The sequence below is a fragment of the Oncorhynchus mykiss genome, chromosome 8 (assembly GCF_013265735.2).
Source record: "Oncorhynchus mykiss isolate Arlee chromosome 8, USDA_OmykA_1.1, whole genome shotgun sequence".
Taxonomy (NCBI): domain Eukaryota; kingdom Metazoa; phylum Chordata; class Actinopteri; order Salmoniformes; family Salmonidae; genus Oncorhynchus; species Oncorhynchus mykiss.
The window spans coordinates 37,658,685-37,686,291 of NC_048572.1; the positions used below are offsets into that span (position 1 = coordinate 37,658,685).

The 27,607-nt window shown below is 44.5% G+C and overlaps 1 protein-coding gene across 1 annotated transcript in view; it reads left to right on the top strand.

The window, feature by feature from the left end:
* The window catches only part of LOC110530909 (fibronectin type III domain-containing protein 1), an 81,475-nt gene that overhangs the window by 6,560 nt on the left and 47,308 nt on the right, over positions 1 to 27,607 (top strand). The window contains exons 2-9 of the mRNA XM_036986868.1: positions 6,357 to 6,551; positions 6,926 to 7,012; positions 9,594 to 9,662; positions 15,509 to 15,790; positions 15,946 to 16,044; positions 23,561 to 23,678; positions 23,762 to 23,949; positions 24,450 to 24,557. Of these exons, the coding sequence (XP_036842763.1) occupies positions 6,357 to 6,551; positions 6,926 to 7,012; positions 9,594 to 9,662; positions 15,509 to 15,790; positions 15,946 to 16,044; positions 23,561 to 23,678; positions 23,762 to 23,949; positions 24,450 to 24,557 (1,146 nt within the window). The remainder of the gene's footprint in view (positions 1 to 6,356; positions 6,552 to 6,925; positions 7,013 to 9,593; positions 9,663 to 15,508; positions 15,791 to 15,945; positions 16,045 to 23,560; positions 23,679 to 23,761; positions 23,950 to 24,449; positions 24,558 to 27,607) is intronic.

The following is a 27,607-nucleotide window of genomic DNA, read 5'->3' on the forward strand; positions in this document are numbered from 1 at the left end:
TGTTGTCTGCCTCTATGACCTGTGCAACAATGTTGCATATATTTGTTTTAAATATACTTATGTTTGTGAAACATTGTTGCATTTAAACTTCATGTGAATGTGAAGACCATGTTGGCGTAATAGTTGTACTTTTCGACTGGGAAATGCTTAGCCTAATGGTTGTGTTTTTGTCTCCTTATCATTGGAACCTACCTGCTTATTATGTCAGAGTGAATGTGCTGCTTATTCTTTAACTTCAGGCTGTGAGTGACAGCTGTCCTTCTATCGGCCCTCTGTGTTTTACAAAAAGTATTCTCTCCTACATGGAGTGTGCTGGCATTACGGACACTGCCCTTCCAGCATCACACGCCTGTTACACTCCCATCCTTGGATTTGTCACTGTTGTCGCTTTTGGTGATAGTGGGAAAGTGATGGCGTTAGGCTGTGCAAGCAGTGTGGTTGCTGCTGCGATGTCTGTGTGAGTGGCAGTATGAATCGTGGCTTAGCCTCAGGTCGGTTAGATTCAGCTGGGCGCATTAAGTGATGCTATGTTATTTTTCTGTTTTGCGTTTGGTACAACGTGCTGGAAGATTTTTTTTACCCACTGAAGGCCTAGGTCCAATAGCCATGGTTCGTCACTGGAAACATGTGTCGCTCAGTTTCCTCTGTTACCATAGGGATAGGAGAATAGGTCAACACATGCTTCTAACTAATTGGAATGATGAACATCGGGGTGGGCAGAGCCATGGAATATCCATCTCGAAAGACCTCCCTGAGCACATCCCCTAACCATCATTATTGTCAGTAGAAGCCCATTGGGCACACACTGGTTGAATCAACGCTGTTTCCACGTCGTTTCAATTAAATCACGTTGAATCAACGTAGAATAGTCGTTGAATTGACATCTGTGCCCAGCGGGAGGGTTATTCAGTGTGACAGGGAAGTGTAAAATATGCTCAAACAATGACAACAACAAGACACTTTGAAGCCAAATGACTTGGCAGACTGACAAATGATCCAGCATTTTGATCTGTCAGATAGGAAGTTCTCCCTGAGCAGGTTGAGGGGCACAGGCAGGTTACCTTGTGTTTCACTGGGGTCTCATTATCACTATCCATTCCATTCCATGTTAGCAGGTGAAGTGTAAAATGGAGATAGCACAGGCAGACAGAGATTTCCGATCCACAGACAGTACAGATGTTTTAGAAGTGCCTAGAGCGCACGGTTTGTGAAATCAATTTGGAGCCACGCTCACACTTGCTGTGAGAGTACCTGTTGCTCACCAGAGGGGAAAAAGGCCTGAGTGAAAAAAATTCAAAAGGCTGGAGTTTTGGAGAAGATTAGCCAGCTAATTAATCCCTGTTGATCTGATTTAGCTGCCACGTTACAATAGCCCTCTCTTCCCCCTTACCCTTTCTCCCCTAATCTCCTCTCTCTATCTCTCTCCATTTCTCATTAAATCTTTCTTAACCCTCTTTGTCTGACTTCCTTATTTCCAATTCCTGCCTTTGCTCACTTTTTCTACTCTCTCTCTCTCTCTCTCCCTCTCTCTCTTTCTCTATTCTCTCTCTCTCTCTCTCCCCCTCTCCCGCTCTCTCACACTCTCTCTCTCTCTCTTTCTCTCAGACATGCGTGCTCAGTGGGTGAGGTCATCCAATTAAACTTAGATGCTGTTTGTTGTGGTTCTGTCCTTTTCTTGTCCACTGCCCCCCCCCTTCCTCTTTTACTCCTCTCCACTCCTCCAGACTTCCACACAGTGCCGAGGGCTATTCATTTCTTACAGTAAGCACTTAGTAAAAGCACAAAAGCCTAAAATCCCCAAAAGCCTAGCCAAGTATGACACTACAGTAGCATTGTGATGAACAAAATTAGAGGAGTTCTGGGGAGGGACCAGGCTATTGGAACAGAGTCGACAGGAGGTCACTGGTTGAGTGACAGAGAGACAGAGAGGCAGAGAGACAGAGAGAGAATCAAGTTAGAGAAAGGGAGAAGGGGAAAAGAGGGAATCATGTCCTCGCAAGCCACAGGAATTTCTCCGTTCCGCCTCACCAAGAGGAATTCTACAGGAGCACTTCTACAGGATTGGCAGATCTCAGATTGAGCTTCGGGGTTTCAACTGTAACACAGGGGAGAAACAGAGAGAAACATCTATTGAGACAGACTGACAGACAGGGAGCATGTAGCTAATACTTTCCAGCGTGTCGACTGCAAGCGTGTTTGATCACCTGACGTGGGGCCGAGCCAGGCTCTCTCACCTGTCACTCAGGTGTCCATCAACCCTGCTGCTGATGGGTCTCACCTCGGGATGTCATCTCTGGGCGTGGTTATGTTTGGTTAAACAGGTAGCACCTGGGCTAGTGAACATCTGTCACAGAGGGACTAGAGAGTGAGAGTGTGTGTGTGTAGAGAGTGTGTGTGTGTTGGACATAATGCGTTTGTGTAGAATGAAAGTGTGAACTCCAGGATTAGCAGTAGGTAGCATTGCAGTGTAGTTGACTCAGAGAACCATGATGTCATGATGGTTTAGGGTTGGTGTATTGATCATGTGAAGGGATGAGTATATTGGGCCATGGTTTCACTGGTTTGCTGAATTTGTGGAGAGTTGTATGTGGCAGGCGCGAAAATCTGATATCAACTTTGGAGGGGGCATGAAATTTTCTCAAGAGCAATTCCTGAGGGGCACACCAAAAGTAGTGCTGTAACACAGCCTACGTTGTAATATGTTAAATGTATATTGAGGAACCATAATTACTACTACTGGATAATTGATAGGTACAGTAGTTAACTGAAGGGTTGTCCCAACTTGTTCAAATGTTTAAATCATTATAATACTACTACTATTAATAATAGTCATAGCACTGTTCCTTATCAGTCCAGTATGTACCTGGTTAAATAAAGGTGAAATAAAAAAATTAAAAGTTCCCTGGCGACAATTTAGCTTTTGCAACGAGACCATTAAATATATTTTAGACAATGGTAGAAGAGGGTGTAGTTCTGTTCAGTTTATCGCTAACCATATCACAGGGACTTTGAAGCACTACAGCTGCATGCTGATCTTGGAATAAACTGACGATAGCAAAGATCCCATCTTTGACGACGCCACATAAATGGAATAGGTACTAGCTAGCTTGATAGTCAATGTTTGCTTTAGTTTGTGCGCTAGCTCTGCAAATTAGTGTGTGAACCCTGGCAACATTTTTATTTTCTTAAACATTGATATGGCACGATTGACTGGATTAACCTCACGTCAGTTACGTGCATTGAGTGCCTTTCGGACAGTAGATACGAACCCTCTATTATCTTGCCAGCTAAAGAACTGGCAGTGGATCAAACCATTGTGAGGCAAATGGCGGGGGGGGTCGCAATCTTTTGAAAATGTAAAACTTGTTGGGGATAGGGGGCAGTATTTTCACTTTGGATGAATTGCGTGCCCATAGTGAACTGCATCCTACTCTGCCCTAGATTGCTAATATATGCATATTATTATTACTATTGGATAGAAAACACTCTGAAGTTTTTAAAACTGTTTGAATTGTGTCTGTGAGTATAACAGAACTCATAGGGCAGGCAATCTTCCAAACAGGAAGTGAAATTCTGAATGTGGGTCAAATTTGACGTCATCGCCCCTTCCTTTCCAAATAAGATATGGATATGTTAGCACTTCCTACACCTTCCACTAGATGTCCTCATTCAGTAGAACGTGGAATGGAGCCTCTGGTGTGAACTTTGACCGAATGGGAGGGGAAAGAGTCACTGTCTTGGCAGAATGCAATTTCCCTGTGGCGCATTTGTCTGTTGATGTCACCGTCGTTTCATTTGGCTGCAGATGAAAACGTATGATCCGGTTGGAACGTTATTGGATATATATGAAAATAACATCCTGAAGATTGATTCTCTACTTAGTTTGACCAGTTTATTCGACCTGGAATATATATTTTTGAAGTTTTCGTCAGAGTTCTCCTGGACCAGCGTCAGCTTTTGGGCACATGAGCTGAAAGTGCTAGCAAATGCCGCTAATTGGACACTAGTATTGGACATTATGGAACAAAACAACGATTTATTGTGGAACTAGGACTCCTTGCACTGCATTCTGATGAAAGATCATCAAAGGTAAGGGAATATTTATGATGTAATTCGTATTTCTGTTGACTCCAACATGGCGGAGAAATATATTTACGTCTGAGCGCTGTCTCAGATTATTGCATGGTAGGCTTTTTTCATAATGTAAAAAAAAAATCTGACACAGAGGTTGAAGTAAGAACCAGTGTATCGTTAATTATATGTAGAACATGTATCTTTCGTCAAAGTTTATGATGAGTATTTCTGTTATCTGGCGAAGCTATCTATAATTCCTCCGGATATTTTGGAGGCATTTCTGAACATGGCGTCAATGTAAACCGAGATTTGTGAATATAAATATGCATATTATCGAACAAAACATAAATGTATTGTGTAACATGTCATATGAGTGTCATCTGATGAAGATTATCAAGAAGGTTAATGATTCATTTTATCTCTAATTCAGCTTTTGTGACTCTATCTTTGGCTGGAAAAAATGGCTGTGTTTTTCTTTTGATTTGGTGGTGGTCTAACATAAATATATGTTGTGTTTTCGCTGTAAAACATTGAAAAAATCGGACATGATGGGTAGATTAATTTAACAAGATGTTTATCTTTCATTTTCTGTATTGGACTTGTTAATGTGTGAAAGTTAAATATTTCTAAAGAATATTTTTGAATTCCCCGCGCCACCTTTTCAGCTGAATGGGGGGAGTTCCCCTCAGGGAACGCCTTGCCATAACATGTTTTAATTAAAAACGAGCTATTAAGTGTTTATAATCAGCACAAGTGCTTTCATTGCGTATTATTATTATTGAAATTACATAGTTATGTTTACAGTGATATATTGGGGGGGTCGTGTGTCCCCCGTCCCCCCTGGGATTTCCGCCTATGGTATGTGGGTTAGAGGGGAAAAAGGGGTTGGTAGGCTGTAAAAATCAGACCTGCAGAGAAGCGCAGGTGCATGACCCAGAGGGTTTCTAAGACAATTTTTGGACGAGGCTATGACACGTCCTTAGGGCTTACTTCTGCACATGCTGCTTGCTCTGTTGCATACAAACACACACACACACACACACACACACACACACACACACACACACTTTCCTAAAAACCAGGGACACACACACACTTTCACACATTTCCCCTTACACAACACTAAAACTATCCTCATTCCTTACATAGTCAAACTATCATAACTATCACACACAACACACATGCACAGTATCTTAGGGTTTTCTTGGGGGGAAAAAACAACAAACGCCAAGTTAGTATGACACTATAAAACAACGCAAATATAATTACCACAGTTACACTGCAACCTCTTTAACTTCAGCCAGACTGTCAAATATATGATATTAGCCTCATAGTCAACTTTCTTCCTTCATTAATGGTCTATTATTAGACACACACACGCGCGCGCACGCACACACGCACACACGCACGCCCACACACACATACACACACAGAAACACACACACACACACACACACACAAGTATCTCCAGTTATTGTGTTTCTGTGGCTCTGTGTTCTGTGTTCCTGGGCTAGGCGCCAGAGTGGTTGCATCATACAGTAAGCAGACATAGTGGTGAGAAGCGCTTTCATCAAACAGTAGAAATATAGAGGAAGGCAGAGAAAACAGATCAGTCCAATAAAGATTTGGGAGAGCCTGCTTACTGCAGTGTGATTGACAGGAGTTACTAGTGGCTTTCGGCGGAATCGCGAAACCCTGATTTCCATCTGGAAATTATGAGCGAGGAGGGTTCTAACAGGACTGACACCTGGAAACTACTGTAGGAGACTCCTACAGGCAGTTAGTGAACGTGATAGAGGAAGCCAGTTATCAACTGCTGGAGATTTACCAACTGCACACTCACACACGGCCGTTCACACGAGTTAGATTGGGAGTTTTATATTCATGTTTTAATACTCCACTAAATGCTTTATTGCGTTTGCTAGGTCTGACGTTGGACTAGGAGCGTGTTATGCGGTCACCTCAATAACCCATGCATTTTCAACACTATCAAAATAAAGAATACATGAAGAGATCTCAAATGTCACCTTTCCGCATGTATTATTGTTATTATTTTGAATTGTATTATACTGGTATTTGCTTTGCTTTGTTTGGAATAAGTGCAGACAAAAAGAAGACAGAAAAATAACCCTCACTCTCACCATTCCTCATCTTCTTTTCATTTCATTGATCAGCCCCTTCTCCTCCTTCTTTTGAATTTACCAACATTTAGTCGTCTATAATGCTTTCATTTCCTGAAGATGTTATGTTTTTGTGATGTGTGTGTGTGTGGTGTGTGTTAGCCGACAAGCCCCTGCGGCCGCGGAACGTGCAGCTGACGTTGGTGGACAAGGGCCTGAGGGTAAGCTGGGAACCTCCCAACGAGCTGGACGGTCGGCCGGTGGACCGCTACAACATTGGCTACGGCAAGTCCATGAGGACACTCCGCTTCATCAAGGTGGACAAGGACAGACGGTCCAAGGTACTGGAGGATGTAGGTAAGAGTTGGAGAAAGTAAGACAGAGAGAGGGTGGGAAGGGAGAGAGTGAGAAAGTGGGAGTGGGAAAGATGTAGAAAGAGAAGTTGGGAAAGAAGGAGAGAGTGGGAGAGAGAGAGAGAGAGAGTGAGAGAGAGGGGGGAAGAGGGAGAGGGAGGGAAAGAGAGAGAGAGAGAGGGGGAGAGAGAGAGAGAGGGAGAGAGAGAGGGAAAGAGAGAGAGAGAGAGAGAGAGCGAGAGAGTGAGAGTGAGAGCGAGGGGGGGAGGGAGGGAAAGAGAGAGAGAGAGAGAGAGAGAGAGAGAGAGAGAGAGAGGGAGAGAGAGAGAGAGAGAGAGAGAGAGAGAGAGAGAACCTAAACTACGGAGTTTATTTCAGAGCCCGGAGTTCTGCACTTTCTCAAGATGAGTGCCGAGAACAAGGAGGGGATAAGCAAACCTGTGTACAGAGCAGAGACGCCAGGAGGTGAGGTGTGTGTGCGTGCGTGTATGTGTGCGAGCAGTATGTGTTCCACTGTAAACCAGAAGGTGGGAGATGCATTTCAGCACATGATGTTAAACGTGTACTTTGGGCCAACAGTGTTTTTACAGTCACAACAAACCCCAACTGAAACATAAGCACTGAGAGGTAACATCAGCATAGTTATTTTAGATTTTTACTGGGCATTATTTTTAGGGCTTTATGGGTTTCTCTGGTTATTCTTAATCTCACCTTATAAAACCCAATTCAAGACATTACGTTTTTATACACACAGGCAGCAGCAGTTGCTGCAGTATAAAACCTACCAAGCCTGCTTTTGTCATTACTCCATTTGCCTCTGAGCTTGGAGCTTGGCATCACAGGGCTATACTTCATCAGCAGCCAACCCTAGTTTTCCACTTCCAAACTCAGCCTCGGTCCAATAACCCAAACCCCTGTGTTGTGGTCAATCACTGACTCTGTCTGTCTCTGTCTGTCTGTCTGTCTGTCTGTCTGTCTGTCTGTCTGTCTGTCTGTCTGTTTGTCTGTGTGTCTGTGTGTCTGTGTGTGTGTGTGTAGGGACCGGGAGGTGTGTGTGCTTAAACTTGTGCGTGTCTGCGTCAGTGTGGGCGTGTGTTTGCGTCTACATTACCGTTCAAAAGTTTGGGGTCACTTAGAAATGTCCTTGTTTTTGTAAGAAAGCACATTTTTCTGTCCATTAAAATAATATTCAATTGATCAGAAAATACAGTGTAGACATTGTTCATGTTATAAATGACTATTATAGCTGGAAACAGCTACAGCTACAGCTGAAAACTGATGTCCTGATTAAAGAAGCAATTAAACTGGCCTTTCTTAGACTAGTTGAGTATCAGAATAGAAAGAGGAGTTGCAAAGAAAAAGCAATATCTCAGACTGGCCAATAAAAACTGGCCAATACAGACTGGCCAATAAAAAGAAAAGATTAAGATGGCCAAAAGAACACAGACACTGGACAGGGGAACTCTGCCTAGAAGGCCAGCATCCCGGAGTCGCCTCTTCACTGGTACTATTTAATGAAGCTGCCAGTTGAGGACTTGTGAGGCGTCTATTTCTCTAACTAGACACTGTAATGTATTTGTCCCCTGTGCACCGGGGCCTCCCACTCCTCTTAATATTCTGGTTGGAGCCAGTTTTCTCTGTTCCGTGAAGAGAGTAGTACACAGCGTTGTACAAGATCTTCAGTTTCTTGGCAATTTCTCGCATGGAATAGCCTTAATTTCTCAGAACAAGAATAGACTGACGAGTTTCAGAAGAAAGTCTTTGTTTCTGGCCATTTTGAGCCTGTAATCGAACCCACAAATGCTGATGCTCCAGATACTCAACTAGTCTAAAGAAAGCCAGTTTTTTGCTTCTTTAAATCAGAAAAACAATTTTCAGCTGTGCTAAGATAATTGCAAAAGGGTTTTCTAATGATCAAATATCCTATTAAAATGATACACTTGGATTAGCGAAAACAATGTGCCATTGGAACACAGGAGTGATGTTTGCTGATAATGGGCCTCAATACGCCTATGTAGATATTCCATTAAAAATCAGCCGTTTCCAGCTACAATAGTCATTTACAACATTAACAATGTCTACACTGTATTTCTGATCAATTTGAAGTTATTTGAATGGACAAAAATTGTGCTTTTCTTTCAAAAACAAGGACATTTCTAAGTGACCCCAAACTTTTGAACAGTAGTGTGTGTCTGGATGGATGTGTGTGTGTGTGTGTGTCATGTTGTGGTCCCAGCGGTCTATCGAACACCATTCACCATAAATCAGTGCAAACGCTTGTGTGTGTGTGTGCGCGCGCGTGTGAGACGACGTGCTCCTTGCAAATCAATCTGTTCCCACAGCATGCTAGCAGCATTAGTCATCGTAAATAACACCACGTTGCTTCTGCATCATTAATGTGTCTGGCCAGACATAGCGCTCTATTATAGCAACATGTCCATAATATCACTTACGGATGGAGAGGGAGAGAGACAGAGAGAGAGACAGAGATAGGGGGAGAGTTAGTGAGCGAGACAGGAGTGTGAGAGAGAGAGAGAGAGAGAGAGACAGAGAGAGGGAAGAGTTAGAGAGAGAGACAGAGAGAGGGGAGAGTTAGAGAGAGGGGAGAGTTAGAGTTAGAGAGAGAGGGAGAGGGAGAGGGAGAGAGAGAAGGGAAGAGTTAGACAGCGAGACAGGAGTGAGAGAGAGAGAGAGACAGAAGGAGGGAGATAGAGATGGGGAGAAACAGAGAGAGAGCGAGAGAGTGTGACAACTCGACTGAAATGTCTGTAACAATAACACAATTTTTCCCAGTACTAATGGAAAGCATATCAAATCATATCTTTGTACTCCCCGATGAAGGCCATGTAGCCGAAACGCAGGTTTTCAACTTTGTTTCCATTGAACATGCCATACAAATAAAGGCATTTTAATTCATTATATGAAGAGTGCCTTGGTCCTCCTTTCTTTTTGCTCACCTGTATTTGTTTGACCTGTGTGACGTCTACAGTACTTGTATGGATGTTTACTTGTTCTAAGTTGACCCTAGGGTTTACCTGTTCCCCAGGTGGTGAGTGGGTCAAACTGGATGGCTTCGCAGTGGCGGACGGGGCACCTGTTAACGCATCAACTCCAGGTAACACCAAAATGAATATTTTAGTCTTAGAAGTTAAACAGTCCTAAGAAGTTCCATTGCAGAGGCAAATGTAAAATGTCCCTTCTCCGGTCCTCCGGTTCTAATGTTATGACTCTGGTAGACAGAGAAACAGTCAAGTGGGTCTATCTATCCCGCACCAATGGTATGTCTGCCCTGGCCTGGACCGTAGCACATTGGATCCCCAGGCTTCAGGAAACACAGAGGCTGATATCTGGTGGTCGGAGGATTGTTGAGTCGATGCTCCAGACATCTGCAGGCTGTAGCCCAAGTAAAATTATGCGGAGGACCACTTTCGGGAGATATAAAGAGAGAAAGAGAGACAGACAGACAGATAAAAGGAACAAAAAATCAGCTGGTTGAAACCAAATTGGGACATGTCTTAGTCTGCTCTCTGCAGGAGCTCATTTCTCTCTATGAGGTACAGAGAGACAGAGTGGTGCAGAGAGAGATATAATAATAGACGAGATAGGATTTCTCATGTTTCAATGCGCCAACAGTGAAGAGGCGACTCCGGGATGCTGGCCTTCTAGGCAGAGTTGCAAAGAAAAGGGTGGCTAATTTGAAGAATCTCACAATTGTAACACTTTTTTTGTTTACTACATGATTCCATATGTGTTATTTCATCGTTTTGATGCCTTCACTATTATTCGACAACTATAATTCGACGATTATTCGTCCATAGATACAGAACAAAAAGACTGAATGCCTGGGTCGAGTCTCTGGGAACCGAACCAATCAGCAACCTTAGATTTGTGTCAGGACTATATCTTGTGGATGAAATAGTATGAATAAATTAATCAAATAAAGTTAACGAAAATATGTTCATCATTATTTGAATATGTTGGTAACCTGTTGTATAAAAGTGATAATGCCCTCGAAGCCGGTGTTTGAAGGATATATTGGTACGGATTCCGGCCCTCAACTTCTTTTTCGGGCCTAACAACAACGGTGCCAATATAACCTCCGAACACCGGCTTCGAGGGCATTATCACTTAAATACAGTGCCTTGCGAAAGTATTCGGCCCCCTTGAACTTTGCGACCTTTTGCCACATTTCAGGCTTTAAACATAAAGATATAAAACTGTCTTTTTTTGTGAAGAATCAACAACAAGTGGGACACAATCATGAAGTGGAACGACATTTACTGGATATTTCAAACTTTTTTAACAAATCAAAAACTGAAAAAATTGGGGCTTGCAAAATTATTCAGCCCCTTTACTTTCAGTGCAGCAAACTCTCTCCAGAAGTTCAGTGAGGATCTCTGAATGATCCAATGATGACCTAAATGACTAATGATGATAAATACAATCCACCTGTGTGTAATCAAGTCTCCGTATAAATGCACATGCACTGTGATAGTCTCAGAGGTCCGTTAAAAGCGCAGAGAGCATCATGAAGAACAAGGAACACACCAGGCAGGTCCGAGATACTGTTGTGAAGAAGTTTAAAGCCGGATTTGGATACAAAAAGATTTCCCAAGCTTTAAACATCCCAAGGAGCACTGTGCAAGCGATAATATTGAAATGGAAGGAGTATCAGACCATTGCAAATCTACCAAGACCTGGACGTCCCTCTAAACGTTCAGCTCATACAAGGAAGAAGACTGATCAGAGATGCAGCCAAGAGGCCCATGATCACTCTGGATGAACTGCAGAGATCTACAGCTGAGGTGGGAGACTCTGTCCATAGGACAACAATCAGTTGTATATTGCACAAATCTGGCCTTTATGGAAGAGTGGCAAGAAGAAAGCCATTTCTTAAAGATATCCATAAAAAGTGTCATTTAAAGTTTGCCACAAGCCACCTGGGAGACACACCAAACATGTGGAAGAAGGTGCTCTGGTCAGATGAAACCAAAATTGAACTTTTTGGCAACAATGCAAAACGTTATGTTTGGCGTAAAAGCAACACAGCTCATCACCCTGAACACACCATCCACACTGTCAAACATGGTGGTGGCAGCATCATGGTTTGGGCCTGCTTTTCTTCATCAGGGACAGGGAAGATGGTTAAAATTGATGGGAAGATGGATGGAGCCAAATACAGGACCATTCTGGAAGAAAACCTGATGGAGTCTGCAAAAGACCTGAGACTGGGACGGAGATTTGTCTTCCAACAAGACAATGATCCAAAACATAAAGCAAGATCTACAATGGAATGGTTCAAAAATAAACATATCCAGGTGTTAGAATGGCCAAGTCAAAGTCCAGACCTGAATCCAATCAAGAATCTGTGGAAAGAACTGAAAACTGCTGTTCACAAATGCTCTTCATCCAACCTCACTGACCTCGAGCTGTTTTACAAGGAGGAATGGGAAAAAAATTCAGTCTCTCGATGTGTAAAACTGATAGACATACCCCAAGCGACTTACAGCTGTAATCGCAGCAAAAGGTGGCGCTACAAAGTATTAACTTAAGCGGGCTGAATAATTTTGCACGCCCAATTTTTCAGTTTTTGATTTGTTAAAAAAGTTTGAAATATCCAATAAATGTCGTTCCACTTCATGATTGTGTCCCACTTGTTGTTGATTCTTCACAAAAAAATACAGTTTTATATCTTTATGTTTGAAGCCTGAAATGTGGCAAAAGGTCGCAAAATTCAAGGGGGCCGAATACTTTCGCAAGTCACTGTATCTCTTGTAGAATTTGCTTAACTTGGTGGAACTTGATGTGCACCAGATTAGCCTAGAACACACTGAAAGAGTGTGAGGTTAGTGGAGGAGTGATGGAGGCAGAAACGCAGTCCACTCCCCTGGCCGATCCTGACAGTAACTACGAAGGTACCTACCCAGTTCCTGATTTACTCTTCCACTTGCCCATTTGATTGGGGACGGTACCCAGAGGTGAGGCTGACCGTGACCCCCAGTCGTTCCATGAAGGCCTTCCAGACACAGGAGGTGAACTGAGGACCACGGTCAGATACAATGTCCGCCGGGATCCCGTAGTGCTGGAAGACGTGAGAGAAGAGAGCCTCCATTGAGACCAGGCAGAGGAATCAAACGACAGGCTTTGGAAAAACCGGTCCACAACGACCAGGGGGGAGGTCTGTGACAAAGTCCAGATGGGACCAGGTTCGTTGTGGAACCGGCAGCATGTGGAGTTTGCCATAGGTGGAGGTGTCTTGCTTTGTGCGTAGGTGGAGCAGGAAGATACGTAGCGGTTGGGCCACCAGACAGTCGATAGTACGGGCTATACATGGGTGCACCGACACAGGTGCTGTGTGTGCCCAGGCGAGGAGACGGTCCCACACATCACAGGGCATGTAGGTACGCCCTTCTGGACAGTTGGCAGGTGAGCCACAATGCGGGACAGAGGAATAATAGGTGTCACTTTCTCCCTCCGATCCTCTGTGTCATACACCCGGGATAACGCATCTGCCTTGATGTTCTTAGATTCTGGCCGGTAGGAGAGGGTAAAGTCACACCTGGCGAAGAATGGGACCCACCTGGCCTGACACGGGTTCAGCCGCTGCTCGAATATACTCTAAGTTCCGGTGGTCCGTCCAAACAAGGAAAGGGTGTTGAGCACCCTCCAGACAGTGCCGCCATGTATTCAGCGCCTTCTTGACGGCCAGCAACTCACGATCCCCCACGATCCCCCATATCCTGGGGTTATGCAACTGTAACTGTAAAACTACGGGGTGTGCAGGAGAGTCTAAGATGAGGAAAGTGATGTGTTCATGGTGGTTGTGAGCAACTGTGAGGGAAATGGGAATCGTGGTCTGGCACACCAGTCCTGTTCCTAGGGGATGGTTGTTAAGGGCGTGGACTGTGATAGGGGCTTGTAAAGGGACTAGAGGAATGCGTGAGAATGAGGCTACGGACCAGTCTAGGAAATTGCCTGCACTGGGGCAAGGCTTAGTGGAGGACCAGGATAGTCTGGGAAGGTGTCGGGGAATGGGCTTGGGGGACAGAGACTCCGCATTAGGAGTCCGACTCCCCGCATTAGGAGCAGAGACCCTGTTGACGGTAGCGTTGACGTTCCTCTGGGGGAAGGTGTGTCGTGCCCACCTCCATTGGCTCAGGCTCGCTGGAGGTTCCTGGGAGAGAGCCGAACCCCCGGGATGGGCGCTGACGGGCACTCAGGAGAGTATCCAGGCGGATGGCCATAGCGATGAGCTGGTCCAGATGAGCCAGCTCGGTCTGGATGTCCGCCTGTAGCCCGCTGCGGAAAACCGTCAAAGTGCTAAATAATAAAGTACTCAGGACCGACAAAGACAAATGACAGAGGGAGTTTTATACAGTGATAGAGTGGGGATTGGAACCAGGTGTGCGTAATGATAACGAGACAAGTCCGGAGTTGATGAGTGAAGGGCGTTTGCCAGCAGCAGGTTTGGTAGCAGCTAGAAGGCCGGCGATGCTGATCTCCTGAGCTGGACAGGAGGCGGGAGCCAAAGCGAAGGCTGGTGTGACAGCTGGTTAGCTGGCGGATGAGCAAGAAACAGATGGGAACACAAAGCGCCCTACTGAAATGGCCACTATAACACTATACCAAATAAAAACTTTGAATGTAAAGAAGTGCTTTTTTAAAATGTAGTAGTTAGGATGAATGCAACTCAAAGAGCTAGAATTGACACAATTGTTTAATTTGGGAGGAACTTGTTCTAATTGAGTTGAAACATGATTACCTGAATACATCTGGTCACTTTCTAATGATTATTTCTCAATTAAGTAGTGTTTCAATAACACAATTTAATTAAGTGGATCTGTATTAATAATTTCATGTAAAAAATCATATGTTTTCATTAGCTGTAACTACTCACAAAAATATAATTAATCACATCCAAAAATCGTTTTTTTGTGTGTAGCAAACTTGCGTCGTTCCAGACAGAGCTCCACTTAGCTGTGCAGCCAGGGCCAAGGAGGAAAAGAGAGTGGAAAGGTGAATAGAGCAGGGAGGGCTAGGAGAGAAAGGAGAGAGAAAAAGAGAGCGAATGAGAGAGATCCTCCCCAGGTCAGCAAACCCTCTGACATACAGACTTTGTCGCGTCAGGACCTCTTGTCCTATCCTCCTTTAATCCCAACTCCTATTACCTCTCATTGTATTCCCTTCTCTCCTCTCTCTCTCTCGCACTGATCCAGCAGGGAATAATTCATGCAAGTCCACTGACTCACCCTGTCTGACCCTATCTTATGCCCACAATTACTCTGACTTGTCAGGACTGTATCAGCCACTGCTGCATAGGAATACATTTACTCTGAGGGAAAGAAGACAAGAGAGCCTTCCATCTGAGAATGATTATGAGAGACAGAGGGATGAGAGATGAGGAGAAAGCAGGGAAATGTTGTTTTTTTAAAAATGTTGTCCGTGCAATCACTCGGCAAGCCAGCAAAGCAAGGGAGGGGAGGTGAAGACGGATGGGGGGATTGTTGGCCTGTCTGTCTGAGATGGCTGTCCAGGCTGGAGACAGACATCATGTTATTACACCAGGAAGTAAGAAGCAGGAAGTGGGAGCATTGGGAGACTGTGTGGTCCCTGGTCTCTGTCTGTGTCCACGTTGTGACATCTCCCATGATTACAGTGTCTCATACACTCATACACTTGTCTCATACACTTTAACTTTAGGTTATTGGAGAGGAAAGTATTTTGGCAAAGTAGGACATATGGGGAGTTTCCCTGAGTTCTCCATTTCATTTGAAACATTTCAAAACATAATTATGAGATATAAAACTCATTGAAGTGATAATATATTTTTTTAAGACTTGGTACTGGCTTGGCCCTCACACAGTTATCTCAGCATGTCAACGTGAGATACTGTACCTTGTGGTCTCATCAGGGTCAGGTGAACCATGCTGAACTACAGCTGTATTTTTCTCTCTCTTCCAGCTCGTCCATCTCCTACTCCAGACATGTGGACCAGGGCTAACTCCCCTGTCGGGATCCCCGTGAGAACAGGAAGCGGATCAGTGGTTGATGGGGGGGTGCGCCCGTCAGGCCTGACCTCCTCCAAGGGGCAGCGGATCCGGAGACCCCCCCAATCATCCTCCGGCCCTCGTCAGCCAGATAGGGCCAGGGCAGGGACACCCCTGCTGGACCAGAGGTCCCAACACCACCACCATCACACCCAGCCACAGGCTGACCAGAGAAACAGACACAACCCCAAACTAGGTAAGAGCACCTGGATCTCTCTCACACCGGGTTTGCTACTCATTTAGAATATTCTTGTGTGAACAGTATGTAGAGTGTGTGTAGTATGTCCATCCATAGTGTGTCCTAGTGTGTAAACGCTGGCCTATGTGTCTGGTATGTCCCTCTATTCGTAGCGTCTGAGTCCATCTATGTGGTATCACTGCAGGCACAGAGAGCCACGGGGCGGAGCGTGCCAAGCAACAGAGCCACCCTGACCAAAAAAACTCCCCCAGGTAGGCCTTATGACCAGCTTATGACCACCTTATGAGCCTTTATAATATCTTTATGAGCCTTTATAACATCCTTAGAAGCCTTTATAATCACGCATAACTATGTCCAGCTGCGAGGAACTCATCTTCAGACAACACTCAAGAGTTTTAAACCATTTCAACCACTCGACTGGCTGAGAATATACAGTAGCAATGTAAAAACAGACTACATATTTTTTGTAAATTCTCAATATGATTGAGTGCCTTTGGAAAGTATTTAGACCCCTTGACTTTTTCAAAAGGTTGTTACGTTACAGCCTAATTATAAATGGATTGAATCAATTCAAATCCACAGCAATCTATACACAAAACCCCATAATGACATAGCAAAAAGAGGTTTGTAGAAATGTTAGCAAATTTATAAAAAAATGGAAAACAGAAATACGTTATTTACATAATTATTTCCTTTGCCTTTGCTATGAGACTCGAAATTGCTTAGCTGCATCCTGTTTCCATTGATCATCCTTGAGATGTTTCTACAACTTGATTGGAGTCCACCTGAAGTCATTTCAATTGATTGGAGATTATTTGGAAAGGCACACACCTGTCCATATACAGTAAGGTCCCAAAGCAAAAACCAAGCCATGAGGTCGAATTAATTGTCCATAGAGTTCAGAGACAGCATTGTGTCGAAGCACAGATCTGGGGAAGGGTACCAACACATTTCTGCAGCATTGAAGGTTCCCAAGAACAACATAGCCTCCATCATTCTCAAATAGAAGAAGTTTGGAACCACTAAGACTCTTCCTAGAGCTGAACGCCCGGCCAAACTGAGCAATCGGGGGAGAAGGGCCTTGGTCAGGGATGTGATCAGAACCCGATGGTCAATGTGACAGTGCACTGGAGTTCCTCTGTGGAGATGGAAGAACTTTCCAGAAGAACAACCATCTCTGCAGCATTCCACCAATCAGGCGTTTATGGTAAAGTGGCAAGACTGAAGCCACTCCTCAGTAAAAGGCACATGACAGCTTGCTTGAAGTTTGCCAAAAGGCACCTAAAGACTCTCAGACCATGAGAAACAAGATTCTCTGATCTGCTGACACCAAGACTGAACTCTTTGACCTGAATGCCAAGCGTCACATCTGGAGGAAACCTTGGCACCATCCCTACGGTGAAGCATGGTGATGGCAGAATCATGCTGTGGGGGTGTTTTTCATCGGTAGAGACTGGGAGTTTAGTCAGGATTCAGGCAAAGATGAACGGAGCAAAGTACAGAGAGATCCTTGATGGACCTAAGACTGGGGTGAATGTTCACCTTCCAAAAAGACAACGACTCTAAGCACACAGCAAGGACAATGCAGGAGTGGCTTCAAGACAAGTCTCTGAATGTCCTTGAGTGGCCCAGCCAAAGCCCGGACTTGAATCCGATCTAACATTTCTAGAGAGACCTGAAAATAGCTGTGCAGCAACACTCACCATCCATCCAGACAGAGCTTGAGAGGATTTGCAGAGAAGAATGGGAGAAACTCCCAAAATACAGGTGTGCCAAGCTTGTAGCGTCATACCCAAGACGACTTGAGGCTGTAATCACTGCCAAAGGTTCTTTAACAAAGTACTGAGTAAAGGGTTTGAATACTTATGTAAATGTAATATTTCAGTTTTTGATTTTTAATAATTTAGCAAACATTTCTAAAAACCTGTTTTTGCTTTGTCATCATGGGGTATTGTCTGTAGATTGATGAGGCGGGAAACCATTGAATACATTTTAGAATAAGGCTGTAACCTAACAACATGTGGAAAAAGTCAAAGGGTCTGAATACTTTCAGAAGGCACTGCATCATAGGAAAACATCATCCTAACACGTTTTGGTAAAAATGTAAAATGTCACACTAGCTGACGTTTTTTCAGTACATTGCAGTCAATGGGGAAAGATATGTGGCACAGGGTTGATAATTTTCTCAATATATTGCAGTCAATGTGAAAAGATGAGTGTCACAGGGTTGAAAAGAGGAGTGTCACAGCGTTGAGTTTTTCTCAATACATTGCAGTCAATGGAACAGGATGAGTGTCACGGGGTGGATGTTTTTCTCAATACATTGCAGTCAATGGAACAAGATGAGTGTCACAGGGTTGATGTTTTTCTCAATACATTGCAGTCAATGTGAAAAGATGTGTAAAAAGGTTGACGTTTTTCTCGTTTATCTCATGTCTGTCGTCTCACTCTCAAACCGCCTTTTCATCCCTCCTCATTTTCTTCTCTCTCCTTTCCCCTTTCACCTCCACCCTCTCTCACCCTCTCCCTCACTCTCCCTCACTCTCCCCCTTCTCTCTCTCCTTCTTTCCCTGCCTCCCCTTCCTCTCCCCCTCCTCTACCTCCCTCCTCTTTCCCTCCTCTGTCTGTCTGTCTGTTGACTCTCTCAACCCTTCCTCCTCTCTCTCCCACTCCCTGCACTCTCTCCCACAGACAGGCAGACAGGCAAGCATACAGACAGACAGACAGACAGACAGACAGACAGACAGACAGACAGACAGACATGCCACATTCGGGATCAACCCTAAACATAGCCTCAACCCTAAGCCTAACCCTAGCTTCATATCAACTCCCTGCTAACCCCAACCCTAGTCCACGCTTCATCTCCACATCTTGGCTCAGCCCTAACAATAGGCACATCCCTAACATTAACTTATTGTCCACATCCCGGCTCAACCCTAACTCCAAGAGCTGAGTCAAGATGTGGAGAGCTAGGGTTAGGGTTGTTACTAGGGTTAGTGTTGAGCCAGGTTGTGGACATGAAGCTAGGTTTACGGTTGAGTTTAAAGTTTGTCTGCCTACCTGTCTGTTTATTTGTCTGTCTGTCTCTCTGTCTCACTGTCTCTCTGTCTGTCTGTGAGTGGATACAGTATATCAGTCAGTCTGTATGTCTTGTCTGTCTGTGAGTTTGTATGTCAGTCTGTCTGGTTTACCCCCACTGTATTCACATCCTACCATACCTTTGTCAATACATGCTCCAAGATGGCATAGCAGTCAGAAGTCTTTTGTCCTCATCTTGTCGTGTCCCGTGTATATATATATATATATATATTTACAACTTTCTTCGCATACCTTTTTTATATATATTTTTTATTTTCCATAAACTCATCTTCAAAACATTCTCCTGCAACCCGCCTCACCAATTTATATTTTAAAAAAAGAAAGTATTATTTACCTCAAATCTGTAGTCCTCCATAGAAGCTAGCCAGAAGCTAGCCAGAAGCTAGCCTGAAGCTAACCAGAAGCTAATCAGAAGCTAGTTAGCTTCTTTACTGGCTAATCGTTAGTATTCAGCTAAACACGGTTTGTGGTCATCAGCTATCCTTTAGCTCGAAAATCTATCGGCAGTTTTGTACGGCGCGGCTCGGACCGGGACATACCGGACCTATTTTTCTCTCCATGTCCCCGGATTTCAACCGCTAACTCTGGACATTTATACCTGGATCTCGCAGCTAGCTAGCTGCTATCCGTGTGACTAACGGCTTCCGTCGATTCCGGAGAAAACATCAATTATTCCGGAGCTAGCCAGCTGAAGAGTTCCATCAGTCACTCATGGGCGAGCCCCACCGGGCCTTCACAACTGGACTACCGATGTTATCTACCCTAGGGAGTTATCTGGCTGGCTCCTCCGTCGCGACGTTACCTGAATGTCCATCTGCGGTCCGCTAATCGTTAGCAATCTTATCGGCTGCTATCTGAATAGACCTATCGGACAATTTATTTTATTTTTTATTTTTTGCTTGGGCCTCTATAACTATATCTATTTTTATTTTATTTTTTTGCGAATTGGATTCATCCCCTCTACCACACGGAACCCCACTAATCCTACCAACGGAAACGCACGAAGTGGCTAAAAACAGACCTCCATCCTATGCTAGCTTGCTACCAATGGCCCGGCTAGCTGTCTGAATCGCTGTGACCCCAACCAACCTCACTACTCACTGGACCCTTTTGATCACTCGACTAAGCATGCCTCTCCTTAATGTCAAGATGCCTTGTCCATTGCTGTTCTGGTTAGTTTTTATTGGCTTATTTCACTTTAGAGCCTCAAGTCCTGCTCACTATACCTTATCCAACCTATTAGTTCCACCACACACACATGCGATGACTAATCTAATCTCCTGGTTTCAATGATGTTTCTAGAGACAATATCTCTCTCATCATCACTCAATACCTAGGTTTACCTCCACTGTATTCACATCCTACCATACCTTTGTCTGTACATTATACCTTGAAGCTATTTTATCGCCCACAGAAACCTCCTTTTACTCTCTGTTCCAGACGTTCTAGACGACCAATTCTTATTGCTTTTAGCCATACCCTTATCCTACTCCTCCTCTGTTCCTCTGGCGATGTAGAGGTGAATCCAGGCCCTGCAGTGCCTAGCTCCACTCCTATTCCCCAGGTGCTCTCTTTTGATGACTTCTGTAACCGTAATGTCCTTGGTTTCATGCATGTTAACATTAGAAGCCTCCTCCCTAAGTTTGTTTTATTCACTGCTTTAGCACACTCTGCCAACCCGGATGTTCTAGCTGTGTCTGAATCCTGGCTTAGGAAGACCACCAAAAATTCTGAAATGTTCATCCCAAACTACAACATTTTCAGACAAGATAGAACTGCCAAAGGGGGCGGTGTTGCAATCTACTGCAAAGATAGCCTGCAGAGTTCTGTCCTACTATCCAGGTCTGTACCCAAACAATTTGAACTTCTACTTTTAAAAATCCACCTCTCTAAAAACAAGTCTCTCACCGTTGCAGCCTGCTATAGACCACCCTCTGCCCCCAGCTGTGCGCTGGACACCATATGTGAACTGATTGCCCCCCATCTATCTTCAGAGCTCGTGCTGCTAGGCGACCTAAACTGGAACATGCTTAACACCACAGCCATCCTACAATCTAAGTTTGATGCCCTCAATCTTACACAAATTATCAATGAACCTACCAGGTACCTCCCCAAAGCCTTAAACACTTGCCCTCTAAATACACCTCTGCTGTCTTCAACCAAGATCTCAGCGATCACTGCCTCATTGCCTGCATCCGTAATGGGTCAACGGTCAAACGACCTCCACTCATCACTGTCAAACGCTCCCTGAAACACTTCAGCGAGCAGGCCTTTCTAATCGACCTGGCCGGGGTATCCTGGAAGGATATTGATCTCATCCCGTCAGTAGAGGATGCCTGTTTTTTTTTTTTAAATGCCTTCCTAACCATCTTAAATAAGCATGTCCCATTCAAGAAATGTAGAACCAGGAACAGATATATCCCTTGGTTCTCCCCAGACCTGACTGCCCTTAACTAACACAAAAATATCCTATGGCGTTCTGCATTAGCATCGAACAGCCCCCGCAATATGCAACTTTTCAGGGAAGTTAGGAACCAATATACACAGGCAGTTAGGAAAGCAAAGGCTAGCTTTTTCAAACACGGAAGGAAACAGCCCTGCACCCCTCACTGCAACTTGCCCAAGCCTCCCCCATTTCTCCGTCACCCAAATCCAGATAACTGATGTTCTGAAAGAGCTGCAAAATCTTGAACCCTACAAATCAGCAGGGCTAGACAATCTGGACCCTCTCTTCCTAAAATTATCCGCCGAAATTGTTGCAACCCCTATTACTAGCTTGTTCAACCTCTCTTTCGTATCATCTGAGATCCCCAAAGATTGGAAAGCTGCCGCAGTCATCCCCCTCTTCAAAGGAGGAGACACTCTAGGCCCAAACTGCTACAGACATATATATATCTATCCTACCCTGCCTTTCGAAGGTCTTCGAAAGCCAAGTTAACAAACAGATCACCGACCATTTCGAATCACACCGTAACTTCTCCGCTATGCAATCTGGTTTCAGAGCTGGTCATGGGTGCACCTCAGCCATGCTCAAGGTCCTAAACGACATCATAACCACCATCGATAAGAGACAATAGTGTGCAGCTGTATTCATCGACCTGGCCAAGGCTTTCAACTCTGTCAATCACCACATTCTTATTGGCAGACTCAACAGCCTTGGTTTCTCAAATGACTGCATCGCCTGGTTCACCAACTACTTCTCTGACAGAGTCAAATCGAAGGGCCTGTTGTCCGGACCTCTGGCAGTCTCTATGGGGGCGCCACAGGGTTCAATTCTCGGGCCAATTCTTTTCTCTGTATACATCAATGATGTCGCTCTTGCTACTGGTGATTCTCTGATGCACCTCTACGTAGACGACACCATTCTGTATACTTCTGGCCCTTCTTTGGACACTGTGTTAACTAACCTCCAGACGAGCTTCAATGCCATACAACTCTCATTCCATGGCCTCCAACTGCTCTTAAACGCAAGTAAAACTAAATGCATGTTATTCAATCGATCACTGCCCGCACCTGCTCGACCGTCCAGCATCACTACACTGGACGGCTTTGACTTAGAATACATGGACAACTACAAATACCTAGGTGTCTGGTTAGACTGTAAACTCTCCTTCCAGACTCACATTAAGCATCTCCAATCCAAAATTACATCTAGAATCGGCTTCCTATATCGCAACAAAGCATCCTTCACTCATGTTGCCAAACATCCCCTTGTAAAACTGACCATCCTACGGATCCTCGACTTTGGTGATGTCATCTATAAAATAGCCTCCAACACACTACTCAACAAACTGGATGCAGTCTATCATAGTGCCATCCGTTTTGTCACCAAAGCCCCATACACTACCCACCATTGCGACCTGTACGCTCTCGTTAGTTGGCCCTCGCTTCATACTTGTCACCAAACCCACTGGCTACAGGTTATCTACAAGTCTCTGCTAGGTAAAGCCCGGCCTTATCTCAGCTCACTGGTCACTCTATTGTATTATTGACTGTACGTTTGTTTATTATGTGTAACTCTGTGTTGTTGTTTGTGTCTCACTGCTTTGGTTTATCTTGGCCAGGTCGCAGTTGTAAATGAGAACTTGTTCTCAGCTAGCCTACCTGGTTAAATAAAGGTGAAATAAAATAAATAAAAATAAAAGTCTGTCTGTCTGCCTGCCTTTCTCCCTCTCTGTCTATCTGAGTGGATCTGTGTTTCTGTTTGTCTGTCTGAGTGTTTCACCAATTTACCCATTGCAGCTTTTTGCCTTGAATGCAATGTATTGACTTGTGTGCCAATTCCCTTGAAGCATATCTATGCGTCAATATCCTGTCTGTGGAGTTGGGAAAATGGAGAGAGAGGTGGAGGTGGGGGAGAGGATGGAGTGAGTGGAGAGAGGGAGAAAATATTAGAGGGAGGGGGAAAGAAGGCCGGAGATAGAATGTAAATACTGGTATGTATTAACATACACATCAACCCTGTGACACTCATCTTGTCTCATTGACTGCAATGTATTGAGATAAATGTCAACCCTGTGTCACTCATTCTTTCCCATTCCCTGAATTGTATTGAGAAGAACAACAGCTGCTGTAATATTTGACATTTTCTGTCTGATAATGGGCTGCAATTCTACTTAGACCTGCAGCCCTCTAGACCATGTTTATTGTTATTTGTTCCCCATGCAGAGCCTGAGGAGTATGAGGCCAAAGACATCGGTGTGAGGGTCATGTCCCCTCAGTCTGTCCTCATCAGCTGGGTGGACCCGGCTATCGAGATGGAGAAGGTCCTACCTGGTGGCTCCAGGTGAGAGTGGGCTCGTGCTTGTGAGTGTGTGTGAGTGTGTGTGAGTGTGTGAGAGAGAATGTAATGTCTCTTCCTCTCTCCAGACACTACACAGTGAAGTACAGGGAGAAGGGTGAGTCTGCTCGTTGGGAGTACAAGGAGACCACCCAGAGGAGGCTGCTGATAGATACCCTGTCAGCTGACGGGATGTACGAGTTCTCCGTCCGAATCTCCCAGGGAGACAACCACGGCAAGTGGAGCGTGTCCGTGTTCCAGAGGACCCCAGAATCTGGTAGGTTTTCTTACTGCCTGTCTGAAAATATAAGATAAACCCAAGTCTTCCATGTAATTTCCCATTTTTTAAGAGAGTAAATGGCATCCTACAGTGTCATACAAATGAAAGATTTAGGGGTAAATCATAGTTCTAACCGGTTTTGGCGTTCATTCATATTTCATTCAGATTATTCCCTTCAATGAAATCCGTCATGAAAACTTCTGCCATAATTCATAGCTGCTTCTGACTGAATAAGTAAGGGTTCAGGGAGATTTTCAGCCTGGCTGGCTCCGACTTGGAGCTCTAATCTAAATTTCCTTAGAGGATCTCTGGGTTTTATTCTCTGGAAATCTATAACAGGACGTGAATTTTTCCCCATTTGAACCCCATTGGCAGGAGAAACACTACTGTTACTGTTACAGCGTCTTTCTTTCTGCTCTCCTTGCTCCTGTTTTCTCTCTCGGGACTCATTATTTCTCCTCCTTTTTTCCATCCCTTTTTTCCTCTGTGTTCTTAAGCTCCCTCTGGTCCTCCGGAGAACTTTGATGTGAAGCCACTGAGAGGGAAGGGAACCGCTGTCACGGCGACCTGGGACCCGCCTGAGGAACCCAACGGGAGGATACGAGGTTCGAACACGAGAACCTTCAGGGGATTACTTCACTGTATCTCTCTTATTAATCAATCACATAATATATAGGGTATATGTAAAAGACAAAATAAACATTGCCCCTTTTTTTTCTTGGCCCAGCAAATCAAGCATGCTAATCTCGGAGTTGAATTAGATGACACGACTTTGGGGATATTATTGTATGCAGATGATAGTGTCCTCCTTGCAGAGAGTGAGTTTGAGTTGCAATGTATGTTGAACACTGTCAATCTCTGGTGTACCAAATGGAGATGAATGATTAACCAAGATAAAAACCCAGATAATGCACTTAAAAAAAAGGGTAGGGTAAGAAGTATTCATGGCTTCTCTTTTGGAACAATGCCCTTAAACTACACAAGCTCATATAAATACCTTGGTTTCCTTTTTGATAAATATATTTATTTTTATTTGATTTATTTAACCTTTATTTAACCAGGTAGGCTAGTTGAGAACAAGTTCTCATTTGCAACTGCGACCTGGCCAAGATAAAGCATAGGAATTTGCCACATACAACAACGCAGAGTTACACATGGAATAAACAAAACATACAGTCAATAATACAGTAGAACAAAAGAAAACAAAAAGTCTATATACAGTGAGTGCAAATGAGGTAAGTTAAGGCAATAAATAGGCCATGGTGGTCGAAGTAATTACAATATAGCAATTAAACACTGGAATGGTAGATGTGCAGAAGATGAATGTGCAAGTAGAGATACTGGGGTGCAAAGGAACAAGATCAATAAATAAATGCAGTATGGGGATGAGGTAGGTAGATAGATTGGCTGTTTACAGATAGGCTATGTACAGGTGCAGTGGTTTGTGAGCTGCTCTGACAGCTGGTGCTTAAAGCTAGTGAGGGAGATATGAGTCTCCAGCTTCAGTGATTTTTGCAGTTCGTGCCAGTCATTGGCAGCAGAGAACTGGAAGGAAAGGAGGAATTGGCTTTGGGGGGGACCAGTGAGATATACCTGCTGGAGCGCGTGCTATGAGTGGGTGCTGCTATGGTGACCAGTGAGCTGAGATAAGGCGGGGCTTTACCTAGCAGAGACTTGTAGATAACCTGTAGCCAGTGGGTTTGGCGACAAGTATGAAGCGAGGGCCAACTAACGAGAGCGTACAGGTCGCAATGGTGGGTAGTGTATGGGGCTTTGGTGACAAAACGGATGGTACTATGATAGACTGCATCCAGTTTGTTGAGTAGTGTGTTGGAGGCTATTTTATAGATGACATCACCAAAGTCGAGGATCCGTAGGATGGTCAGTTTTACAAGGGGATGTTTGGCAACATGAGTGAAGGATGCTTTGTTGCGATATAGGAAGCCGATTCTAGATGTAATTTTGGATTGGAGATGCTTAATGTGAGTCTGGAAGGAGAGTTTACAGTCTAACCAGACACCCAGGTATTTGTAGTTGTCCATGTATTCTAAGTCAAAGCCGTCCAGTGTAGTGATGCTGGACGGTCGAGCAGGTGCGGGCAGTGATCGATTGAATAACATGCATTTAGTTTTACTTGCGTTTAAGAGCAGTTGGAGGCCATGGAAGGAGAGTTGTATGGCATTGGAGGTGTCTGCGTAAAGGTGGATCAGAGAATCACCAGCAGCAAGAGCAACATCATTGATGTACAGTATACAGAGAAGAGAGTCGGCCCGAGGATTGAACCCTGTGGCACACCCATAGAGACTACCAGAGGTCCGGACAACAGACCCTCCGATTTGACACACTGAACTCTATCAGAGAAGTAGTTGGTGAACCAGGCGAGGCAATCATTGGAGAAACCAAGGCTGTCGAGTCTGTCAATAAGAATGTGGTGATTGACAGAGTCGAAAGCCTTGGCCAGGTCGATGAATACGGCTGCACAGTAATGTCTCTCATCGATGGCAGTTATGATGTCGTTTAGACCTTGAGCGTGGCTGAGGTGCACCCATGACCAGCTCTGAAACCAGATTGCATAGCGGAGAAGGTACGGTGGGATTCGAAATGGTCGGTGATCTGTTTGTTAACTTGGCTTTCGAAGGCCTCAGAAAGACACGGTAGGATAGATATATGTCTGTAGGGTCTAGAGTGTCACCCCCTTTGAAGAGGGGGATGACCGCGGCAGCTTTCCAATCTTTGGGATTCTCAGACAATGCGAAAGAGAGGTTGAAAAGGCTAGTAATAGGGGTTGCAACAATTTCGGCAGATAATTTTAAAAAGAGAGGGTCCAGATTGTCTAGCCCGGCTGATTTGTAGGGGTCCAGATTTTGCAGCTCTTTCAGAACATCAGCTATCTGGATTTGGGTGAAGGAGAAATGGTGGGGGCATTGGTGGGTTGCTGTTGAGGGTGTCGGGCAGTTGACCGGGATAGGGGTAGCCAGGTGGAAAGCATGGCCAGCCGTAGAGAAATGCTTATTGAAATTCTCAATTATCGTGGATTTATCGGTGGTAACAGTGTTTCCTAGCCCCCAGAGCAGTGGGCAGCTGGGAGGAGGTGCTCTTCTCCATTGACTTTACAGTGTCCCAGAACTTTTTTGAGTTAGTACTACATGATGCAAATTTCTGTTTGAAAAGGATAGCCTTAGCTTTCCTAACTGCCTGTGTATATTTTGTTCCTAACTTCCCTGAAAAGTTGCATATCACGGGGGCTATTCAATGCTAATGCAGAACGCCACAGATTGTTTTTGTGCTGGTCAAGGGCAGACAGGTCTGGAATGAACCAAGGACTATATATATTCCTAGTTCAATTTTTTTTTGAATGTATGACCTTTGAAGAGGGTATAAAGTCTGTATCAGATTATGCAGGGAGAGCATTGGGGTCTGTTGTAAGTAAACTGAAAATCTGTAAAGACCATGACTATGGTATCTATTCACAGCTCTATAATTCATGTGTGTGTCCTATACTGAACTATGCTGCTGGAACCTGGGGTTTTATCAAATCCAAAACTATTCAGAATAGAGCCATACAATATTTTTTGGGAGTGCATAAGTTTTCCCCAAGCCTTGCTATTCAAGGTGACATGGGGTGGAACCCAGTGAAATATGGCAGAGTGGTGAA